This window comes from Mastomys coucha, unplaced genomic scaffold (genome assembly GCF_008632895.1).
Source record: "Mastomys coucha isolate ucsf_1 unplaced genomic scaffold, UCSF_Mcou_1 pScaffold18, whole genome shotgun sequence".
Classification (NCBI taxonomy): Eukaryota; Metazoa; Chordata; class Mammalia; order Rodentia; family Muridae; genus Mastomys; species Mastomys coucha.
The window spans coordinates 47,611,772-47,622,831 of record NW_022196900.1 but is presented as its reverse complement, the minus strand read 5'-3'; the positions used below and the strand labels follow the sequence as shown (position 1 = coordinate 47,622,831).

Here is an 11,060-nt window from a genome sequence, read left to right as displayed (position 1 = left end):
ATTTCCAGAGTGGTTGTACCAGTTTGCAATCCCACCAGCAATAAAGTAATGTTCCTCTTTCTCCACAATTGTGTTTATGAAAAGTGGTTTGGAGCCATCACTCCCTTCACAGCCACTGCCTTTTAGTGGTGGGGGAGTTTAATTACAGAGGATCAGGTAGGGCTGCTTGCTTCCCATCAATCACCCTGTCAAAACTAGTGTCTTAGTGTTATCCAGTGGTTGGATTATCTAGGCCTTCACCCCCAAAGCTTTTCTCTCAAAGAGTAAAGAACTCTGGCTTCTTGTGAGGTTCTGTGATTATGGGCAGACCCCTCTCCTGTCATCCATGTGAACCTGACATTGTACTGGCTTCAGTTTGGACATACCCACTGTAACTGGGAGACAGAGGCAGGCAGATGTTAATGATTTTGAGGGTAGCCTGGTCTACATAGTGAGTGACAGGCCAGTCACTATGGGATGGGACTTAAGGTGTGTGAACTACATCAAAGAATCATCTTCTTACCTTTGAAATGTGAAATGCAGTGGTGTTTCTGGTCAATGCAGTGATGCAGAATATCCCAGGAACTTCCTTGTTTTAAAGTGTTAAGTAGTGCTAATATTAGTAAATAAACATTCGTTTATGCCCCTCATCTCAGACCCTGAGAATTATCTTTCAGATTCTATGAAGCTGGTTAATTTGACTATCTTAAATACCTTATTGCCAATCAGTCATGGCAAAATCCGCTGATGTTGGGAGAGTCTCAGTTCTGCTTTTGAGGAATGAGGTCCTCCTCCCAGTCCTGGACTTGCTATGCCTCTGATGAACATGTCCTTAGTTCTTCTTATTGACTGATATGTCAGAATCAAGAGGCCTGGTAGAGTGTAAGTTATTGTCTTGGGTCTCTATATTTTTTTATTCTGTCTTATTTTGTACTTGTGTACAATAAAGTCAGCCTATCTGAGAAAAACCATTTGTGTTTCAGAAGCCAAACACAGTATTCGCATTGAACCCCACTTGATTCTAGTGCCCTAGTTTGAAAAATCCCCATGCTCCTCCCTCTTAGCCTGTTCTCAGAGACAGCATGTGAGTGACTAGTAAGCACTGAAGCTTCTGTGCATTGAGGAGGACTCTAGTGTCTCTCCTTTCTTTGCTTCTTTAAACCAGAAGGCTTATGAGGGTGTGCTTACTCCTTCCTTCATTCATTGTTCAGTGGTAATTAGTTATATTTCTCAACATATTGTTTTTTCTTTAGAAGTACACAGGACTGAGTGCTTTTGTATTAAAAAGAGTTTGGAATAAAATTTAGTGATTTTTACCCCCTTAGCTGTGCCTGACTGATGATTGTTGACTATTTTTGATATAGCTGTTTTCAAGCTTCCCTCCATGTGTCTACATGGTAAAGCATGTCAGCTTGGAGACTGGCTGGGTCATGATATATCATAGTTTAATATTTTTTTCTGTGAATTACCTTGAATTTACTTACCTATATAGCTTTCCAAGTAATAATTTAAAATCTCTAAATGAAGGAGCTGGAGAAGTGGCTTAGTGGCTAAGAGCATTTACTGCTATTGTAGTGAACCTCAGTTCCCTTCCTCGGCCTTACATGGCTCAAGATTCCCTGTAACTTTACTTTGAGGGGATCTGATGTTCTCTTCCTGCCTTCATGGGCACTTGCACACATGTGTTATACATATGCACACTCACATACCGGTACATACACATAAAATAAAATGAATGAATAAATGTACAAGATACATGAATCATAGTATATGGAAAGATATAGCTCATTCTTAAATTTTTCTATTATAATCAATGAACCATGAATATTTGTACTCACATTTGAATATTTCTATTCAAGGGAATCAGTAATAAAGTCAAATATCATGAACATTTAGTATGGCTACATGTTACCAAACTGATTAAAATGGCTTCATCAGTTATATTTTCATTTATAAGATATATCACTGCCTTTCTTCTTAATTCTAAAGTTTTTCTGAAGAGTTAACAATTTAGAGGTGAGCAAGAACACATGTGATCATAACTTAGTGTGATGAGTACATGAGTGGAGAAGTCTGGAAGACACATCTAGTTCAGGTTGCATTGGGAGGACTAGAACCTCTATAAGAGGAGCTAGTACTTTCGCTGGATCCTCAATGACACTTACATACTTAGCCATGTAGGGAAATATGCTGGCAGTTTTAGGTATGAGGGCATTCCATAAGAAAGCCAAAGTAAATAAGAACAAAAAACATGTGGGATCTTCATGACCTTCAGAAGTGTGGAAGAAGGAGAGACTATTGTAAGAATGCAAATAAAATACAGGAAAGGTGATAAAAGACTATTCTAGTTGTTTCAAGAAAGAGATTATATCATCGAAAATGATAAGCCTTTAAAGGTGTTTTAAATAAGTATGGGATGGTATTTTTTTGCATTAGAAAAAAAAATCAGTCACTTGCCATTATAAAATAAAGACTGAAACAAGTTTGGAAGCAGAGGATGATATAAGAACTAGTGATGCTCTAAGGCAAGGCAGACTTGAGAATAGGGGGTTGATAAGAATCCTAGTTAGAACTGGAAGAAAAGTTGACTGTGATGAATGATAGAGGCCAAAGAATGGAGGATGAGCGTCATGAGCTGTAATATTGAGGAGCAATCCACACTGCATCTGTGAAGATGAAGAGCATAGGCATATGGCCACTGAGAAGAGCTGGCTGTTGGCTGGGCAAGGGTGGTGTATGTAGACAAGAATCCCAGAGCCAGATTATGAAGGTCCTCATATAGTATACATATAGTATACATATAACATTAGAGTTTTAAGGTGATGCACTTGAGAAGCTATTGAAATTTTAACCAAGGAATAAAAATGAGTAGATACTTGATTTATATAGATAAATTTGAAGGATAAGTGATTGAAAATTGAGAAAAAACACATCATAGAAAGGCCTAGTAAAGGTAGGATTTGTGATAGTTTGAACAGTAGTAAGCATAGCACTAGAATGGAAGTCTTGATGTTGGGTGCTGAGGGCAAGGTGGGAAGTAGATGGAATATTTTGGGTTTCTACCGGGTAGCCATGCTCATGGTCCAGTCCACTTGAGAAACCAAGGGGAGAAAGTAAGTTTATTCTTTTCGGTTTCCTCCTAACACAATGAAAATTTCACCTACTTGTAGATTGTGTTATCTTTGTCAGAACTACTTTGACACAATTGTTAAGTATCTAGGTCTTTTCCGTTTCTTATGCTGATTGAATCTGTTTTTAAATTTTTCTATTCTTGCCTCTTAATTTCCTTCACCTCCAGGAAGAACCTAAGAAAGTCCGCTTTGATTATGACTTATTCCTGCATCTTGAAGGCCACCCACCAGTGAATCACCTCCGCTGTGAGAAGCTAACTTTCAATAACCCCACAGAGGACTTTAGAAGAAAGTTGCTGAAGGCAGGAGGGGTAAGTGGCACTCTGTTGTAAAACAGACAAACAAACAACCAACCTATCTTACTAAAAAATACTGGTTGCTAGTATGTGAGCTGATTCAGCAAGAGCCCAAAGAGTAAAGAGCTTTAATGATTTAACTGTGGACTCAGGACTTTGAATGTAGAGGAAGGCAAACTCTTAGGTAGGTGCAAACCTGAAATGGCATATCTTGTTGGAACAGCCTTCATGTCTAAGTGGGTCAAGTTTATTTTGACAGAGCTGCCTGTACTGCTTCTCCTATGTACATAGGAACAAACAGCTTCCTCCTTGAGTAGGGGCTGAAAACAGGCCAAAGAAATGCTCCTGCCCAAGCTTTACTCAGAGAATTAATGAGTTACTGCTTTTACTTTTCAGGAATGTAGTTCATTTAAAGCCAGCTGCATCATCAAACCTGGCAGCTAAGTGTGGATAACACTGAACTGCTAAACATGTATTTGAAGCTCTGAAGTAATTTTTTTTGTGTGTGTATGTATGTGTTTAGTGCATGTACTAGCATGTTTGTAGATGGTGTGTTTAAATAAGTATTGGAGAGCCACCTTCAGAAACAAGGAAATGTATGTTCCTGACAGAAAAGGTTTTTTAACATCTTAAAATTTGGAACTTCATTGTTTCTTGGCATTTTGGATAAGAACAAATGTAAATATGGGGAATTGGTATATATTTATTCAGGAAGTTGTTCTTAAAATACCCCTTTTAACTGTTTTAATAGTTATGAAGAGTGTAGCACAGAAGTTACCTATTTACGTATGGTTATGCCCTTAGCAGTAACCTGGTCTGTCTTAAATCCTAACACCGTCACTAGGTTTCTTTTTATTAGGGTAGCACATTAGGCCTCTTGGATATGATGTCAGATAGGTAACTGAAGTGTGTGGATTATAGGACTTGAAGACATCAGGCTAATGATAAAGGTTATAGGGAAAGGTAAATATTATATAAAATGTTTTAAAACAGGCACGTAATCCCAGGGTATGGCACGGTTCGAGGTCAGAGGGGCAGTACCACATCCTGGGAAAGTCTCCTGTTGGTTTTGGTGGCTTGTTCTACTGGTGCTTATTTCCCAGTAACCTCCAGAGACCTTTGACCTCTAGCTTCCTTCTTCTTGTTTCTCCAAGTAACCTTTGAAGCCCATGGATACTTTCTTATGAGGCTTCAACTGTGTCTCAACAAGTTCAAAATGTGTGCAATGTGGAATGTTCCTCACACAGATCATTTGGCGTACTTAATAATTTATTTAAAGAACTGATTCCAGTGAGTTTTGTCACAAAGTAAAAACTTAAAAATTCTCTTGAGATTATGGTAATCCATAAATTCTGCCTTATATGTACAGATTAGATTGCCTCCTATGAAAATGTTCAAAGCATTTAGAGGCTACTAAATAGTTTTGGCTTGGATTAGTTTTTAACTGGCTTTGCAATATTTACTGTTGTCTTAGTGTTAGTGTGGTCTAAAAGCTACAGACTTGAGCCATTTTGCTCCTATTGAAATCTTTCTCTTCAGATAAGTTTTTTTTTTTTTTTAAATGGGTGTGTTTTGGCAGACATGGAGGCGCTGTGCTCATCTCTTAAATACTACACTAGTTTATGTGGCAGGTGTGTGTGGGCATTCTACCTTAAAGGAAGGGAACTGAGACCTTCCTCCTGTGTACTATGTGATCATTATGTAGAGCTTTCAGCATGAATGGCCAGTCGTTCATGGCTGTGTTGAACCTCGTCTACTCGGGATTCCATTTCACCTGAGATATTTTTATAATGCTTGCTTGGAATGTGGATGTATAAAATAGATGAACAAATGAGAAGCTTACTGATATCAAATTACAAAGAAGCATATTTTTAAGACAGTGATTCAGAATGCATATAATTTTAACAGTTATTAAGTAAGGACCAAGTCAATTTTGCATATTGAGACAAGGTTTTTACATAAGAATTGAATCTTGGCCAAGTGGTTTGCACTAAAGGACTTAGAGCATCTTCAACATTTTTCAGAGTTCACCAGTGTTTTGATTTTATAGTAATGAGTATTGAGAATACTGCTTTACATACATATTATAACATCACAGAAATATGTCTAGGCCATTTCAGAAATTATTCACTTCTGCCCTAATCTCATACCCAAATCCACTATATTTTTAAAGATGAAACTCAAGTCAGTAACTCAAATGGCAACATTTCACTATAACACAATACAATACAAATATATCAGATATATTAATTTGATGTGATCAGAGGATACTGTTTTGTTTATTAACTAAATCATTATGTTTCCGCAGCAACCAGAAAATGTGTGTGTCCAGTGAGACCATTGCATTTTATAACATTTCAGACTAGAGCTCAGTGGTTTTGGACTTTGATCATTGGCATTGTGTACAGTAATGGTACATGCAATGCAGAACACATATGTTTGTGTTCAGGACTGCAGGGAAGCTTTGCCATACTACACAGGCTAGTGCTGCCAAAATCACCTCAAATTCACTATGTATTTGATTTTGCAGTAATTTTTATCTATTGCACATCAAAAACCATATGTAGCTATGTATGCATGTATGTGAAGGTTAGAGGGTAATGTCCAGGCACCTTCCCCAACTCTATCTTTATATTATCTTTATTATTTATTTCATGTTGTATGAGTGATTTGCCCACACATACACCTTTGTTTCATGTATGTGCCTGGTCAGAAGAGGAAATTGGATTTCCTAGAATGGGCGTCAGTGGATGATTGTGAACTGCCATTTGGTTGCTAGGAATCGAACCCAGTTCCTCTGTAAGAACAAGTGGTGTTATCCACTGAGCTATCTCTCCAGCCTCTTTACCTTTCTTTTGAGACAGGATCTTTTAATAAACCTGGGCTCACTGATTTTTGTTAGATTAGCTGGAAGCAAGCAGGGATCCTCCTGCCTTGATTCCCTAGTACTGGGGTTACTAGCTTGGGTTTTTGTATAGTTACTGGGGATCTGAACAGATCTGTGTTACTAGCTCAGCAGTCCCAACTGTCCTACCTCCCCAGTTCTAAAAACATTTTTACAGTTGCCAAAGGTGCATGGCCCAGACTTTCAGTTCCTTGACCCTGTGTGGCTTGCCACCCGTGGTTTAAGAAGGTGGGGAGCAATCCTTGCTTGGCTCTGTTTCTCTTTCCCTTTTTTTCTTTAATGCCAAAAGCACACAGTGCTCTTAAAAGTTGAACTTGGCTTTTCTGGAGATCAGAAAAGTTGCTGTTAGAGCTGGAAGCCTCCTAGAAAATGCCTTTTAGCTCTCAGAAGAAGATGACTCCAAAGAATGTTTTGCCAGAAGGATCCTGGGAACTGCAGATTATTTTCTAAAAAATCTTCAGATCTACAGCTCTGTGTTAAATTTCCCTCTCATGAGTAGATTTATTTTTCAGTATCATAACTATTTTCTAAACTTTCTCAAATCTTCATGTGTATTTCCCTGGAAAGAAAATTACCTCGCGATACTCCACTGAATTTCACCCTTAATATTAAAGATACCTTTGCCTTAAAAGAGTAAAAGTGTTGCCGGGCGGTGGTGGCACACGCCTTTAATCTCAGCACTTGGGAGGCAGAGGCAGGCAGATTTCTGAGTTCGAGGCCAGCCTGGTCTACAGAGTGAGTTCCAGGACAGCCAGGGCTATACAGAGAAACCCTGTCTTGAAAAACCAAAAAAAAAAAAAAAAAAAAAAAAAAAAAAAAAAAAAAAAAAAAGAGTAAAAGTGCATTTGGATTTGACATGACCTTTTGAGATGATTGAAATACATACAGATGGTCTTTTAAAACTTGGACCTGGAAGATCATTTCCTCTAAATGAACAAGTAGAACTTGCTGGGGACAGTGGATTTGGCTTAGACCTAGTTCTTGCCAAGCTGTGAGTTGCAGTATATATTTATTATTATTTTATTTTATTTACGAATATATTAAGGGAGGAAATTCCTTTATCTTGAGGTCTTTTTGATTGTCAAGGAAAGGGGATGGTGCTCAATAAATCTTTGAATTTTATGCACAAAGACTGGGAGATCCTCTGCCCACTATGGAGTAGTGACTCCCTGTTCCAGTGAAGTACTCCTGGTTCTTCCTGTAAAAAGGAAATGATGATCACTTTTGAATCAGTCCTTGAATTGTGTTGCTCAGAATGCTGGGATTAAAGGATTTGTGATGATGAGAGATGACTTTTGATTCACTTTTCTTCTTTTTAATACTGAAAAGGGATGTGTTAAGGTTTGTGGTCTGTCAGTGTCAAACACTGGATTTAAAAGCAGATTAGCTTTCCTTCTGGGTTTCTGTAACCCAGGTATGTATCAACTGTTGTGTGTCATACAACTGAAGCTGTCCTTTCTGAAGAGGTGGTGGTACACGTTTGTATTTAGGCAAAATCTGAATTCAGGTGAAAGCCCTGTTTCTGCTACCATCTAGTCTCCCTGTGGAATCTCAGTGTTTCTGTTGTGGAATGGATGTGTAGGGGATGTGGAACCATGCTGAGCAGCCTGGAGACTCCAGGGTTCTTGTTCTTTTCTTCTTGAATATGCTTGGAGGATAAGTGGCTGCAGATCACTTTTATGCTAAACACTTAAGCATTTCGCAGGAAAGGTTTGCTATTTTTGTAAGCTCCTTGGTACTGACATGCTGAGCATCGCTGTAAAGCAGTGATGGGCATATGTTGGTTGTGTGTAATGGTTGACTTGTGCTGTTCTTTTCCTCAAGGAATTTATACTCTGCCTGTTCTGTATTTTGTTTGCCTGAAATTTAATTTCAGATTTACTTAGAATATCAGTTTTAAAAGATTTGAGTCTTCTTTAGAAGAATTAGTGACTCTTACTATTGTTCTGGATTCTCAGTTTTTCTCAGATTAAAGCCTTCTGAAAGCTGTTTCCACTTAGAGGAGATCACATGTACTCTATCCAGCAAGGTGTTTGCATCCTTGTGTTGGCAAGACAAACACCCTTAACGTGGCCCGTCATCTTAGAATTAAGCTTATTTCCTGCCTGCTCCGTTCTTTGGCTTGGAAGCCAAGTGTTCCGTCTTCCTTAGAGGCCAGTGGTTGGGTGCTAGCCTCCTTCCCTCCCCCCTCCTTCCCTCTGCCCAGCTAAACAGGGCAAGCTCTAAACACGTTGTTTAGGCTGTTTCTGAACCACGGGCAAGCAGTTAACTTTGAGGGCTGAAGCATTAAAACTAACCACAGCAGTTGTTAAAGCCAGGGTTTCTATAGGCAGGAATCCAATTCTGTTCAGACACCACCTGTTTCAATAGAACATCTCAGCCACCCATTTGGCAAGGATTGTTTGAGAAGACGGGGGCGGGGGGGGGGCATGCTTCCAGTCTGTATTAAGTCTGAAGCATAATGCCGTAGTCCTGGCTCTCAGTGGCAGTTACATTTCTATATGATCTGGGTTTATGAAAAAAAAAATAAGTTAGGACTTCTCTGAAATGTTGCTATCAGGAAATGGACTTCCAACAAAGGGTTTTGCTTGTTAAAGGGCCAGAGGGATCTGTGATACAGAACTTTCCCTCCTGCAGTTTTATCAAGTCTTCTGAACATGATGTTGTAATGTCAGGTCTGGCATTAACCCAGGCCATGCTGTATTGTCTTTGTAGGGTGTTAGGAATTCTTTGGACATCTCAGCTGTAAAGATTGCATCCCTCCTCCCATCCTGGTTATAATTTTTTTTTTGAATAAGTGAGCAAGCACCTGGTATAAAATGATGCACAATGAGCCTGCTTATGGTCACCAGTAATACTAAAGCAGATGCCCCAGTTCTTGGTGGCAGAGGAAAATTAATTCTATGCTAGTGGGATATTCCTAGGAATACTGTTATAGATTCAAAGCACAAAGGGGAATTTAAATTTTGATGGCCACGTACAGATCTCTTGTTAAAGAGGCCCTGCTTCTCCATGCTTGCAGCAGCAGCCTGTGCGACTACTCATTTCTGCATTGTGATTTATTACACCCCCCCCCCCGCCTGCCCCATGGTGGGTGGAAATAGTATCGAGTTTTTAACTCACATTGCTCCTGTGAGTGACGATGAACAACTTTTCATATGCTTAAAAAGCCATTTTCATTTCCTTTCAGAGGCCACATTTTAATGTATTTTAAATTGAAATAGTCTAAGTGTTTCAGTTTTGACTTAAATTTATGGGTATTCTTCCCACATACTTAAATTTGGAAAAGCTACAAGAAGATACGGAAGCCTTTTTAACCGAGGTCTGTGTTTTCAGGCTCTCTTCAATTTGTAACAAATTATGTTCTTAGGAATTGATTTGTCAAGACTTTGGCTTCTAAAAATATAAGTGGCTTTTGTGGCAAAGTCATCTCCACTGTGCCCAGAGATGAATGGCTGGCTGCTGCGTATGAAAATGATTCAAAGAAAGTAACCCAGAGAAGATTATTTTAGTGGCTGTCCCTGGACAACCCCATTGAACTTTGGATATTTGTTTTGGAACAAATGTGGCTGTGTTTGTAATTTTCTAATATATAGCATCCTGTAACTGTCTACCTCAAAGTATAAAAGAATGTAGCAGTTGTTCAATAGCACTGATAAAGAGTGATTTATTTACATATATTTAAGATTAAACAGGTGGCCTCCTTCATTTTGGTGGTTTCTGCAAGTTAATCTTCTCACATCAGGTTTTTCTCTTCATCTATATGTTTGGCTACCTCTTTCCCAACTCTGAATTAAATCCTGAAAGTGGTACCTATATATAAATCATTAGTAGGATGTCAGTGTTGTGAGCCATAATTTCTGCTATAATACAGGTCTCCTGAGTTCTTCAAAGCGTGGTCATTAAAGAAGAGTTATTTATGTCATTCAGCATAGTGGTTTTCTGGTTTAGTGTCTTCTGAATGTTACACAAATTGGAGGTTAGTTTCAAGCTTTTGGAAACACACACACACACTAATCAGAGGACAAATGCCCCAGAGAACCACCCCCCTGCCTTTGTGACTTCCTTTTCAATACAGAGGGAATTTAAGTAGAGACAGACTGTTCATGACCTTCAGAGTTCAGATGTTCAACTAAGTACTCAGAAAAAAGAAATGGAAGCAGGGTGTTCCCATGGTATACAATGGGATGCAGTCCGTTGTTTTGGATGGTGTTTCTTGGTTCAACTTCCCAGGATCAGAAGGTCAGCTGACTGTATGTAGGGCATTCTTAATATTGTAGCCTCAATTTGGGCTTGAAAGTTCTGCAAAGGGTTATGATGTATGTGGAGGAACTGGCCACTCATCCCCGCTGTCTTCCCTTCTCCCCCATGATACAAGAAGCTAAAAAAGTAAGAAATATGCCCAGAAGAGAAAAAAACAATTAGCTTTTGTAAACTTCAGAGGATTTTCCTAAAATTAAAAAAGGAAAAATTTAAAGTACAGAAATACTAAAACTGAAATGATTGCCTCAGTTTCCCTCTCTTGGTTTGGCTAAGTGTGTCCCACCTCAGAGCTAAGTCCAGAGTTTCTTATGTGACTGGGTCTCATTCCCCTTGTTCCTGCAGGGATAAAGGAGAATATCTCAATTCTCGGATTGTTCTCAGCAGACTTTTTGACATTGTTAGTGCTCTGTAAGATTAGGTCTGAGGGTCAGAGGTAACATAGGAGAGAGGCCTTTCTTTCTTTTCTTTTTCTTTTTTTTTTTTTTT

General features: G+C 38.8%; 1 protein-coding gene across 3 annotated transcripts in view; it reads left to right on the top strand.

Annotated features, from left to right (window-relative positions):
• Positions 1-11,060, top strand: part of Mllt3 (MLLT3 super elongation complex subunit) — a 254,022-nt gene that overhangs the window by 157,782 nt on the left and 85,180 nt on the right. For all 3 annotated transcript variants that reach the window (XM_031377818.1, XM_031377820.1, XM_031377819.1), the window contains exon 4: positions 3,278-3,421. In XM_031377818.1, coding sequence (XP_031233678.1) covers positions 3,278-3,421 — 144 coding nt within the window. The remainder of the gene's footprint in view (positions 1-3,277; positions 3,422-11,060) is intronic.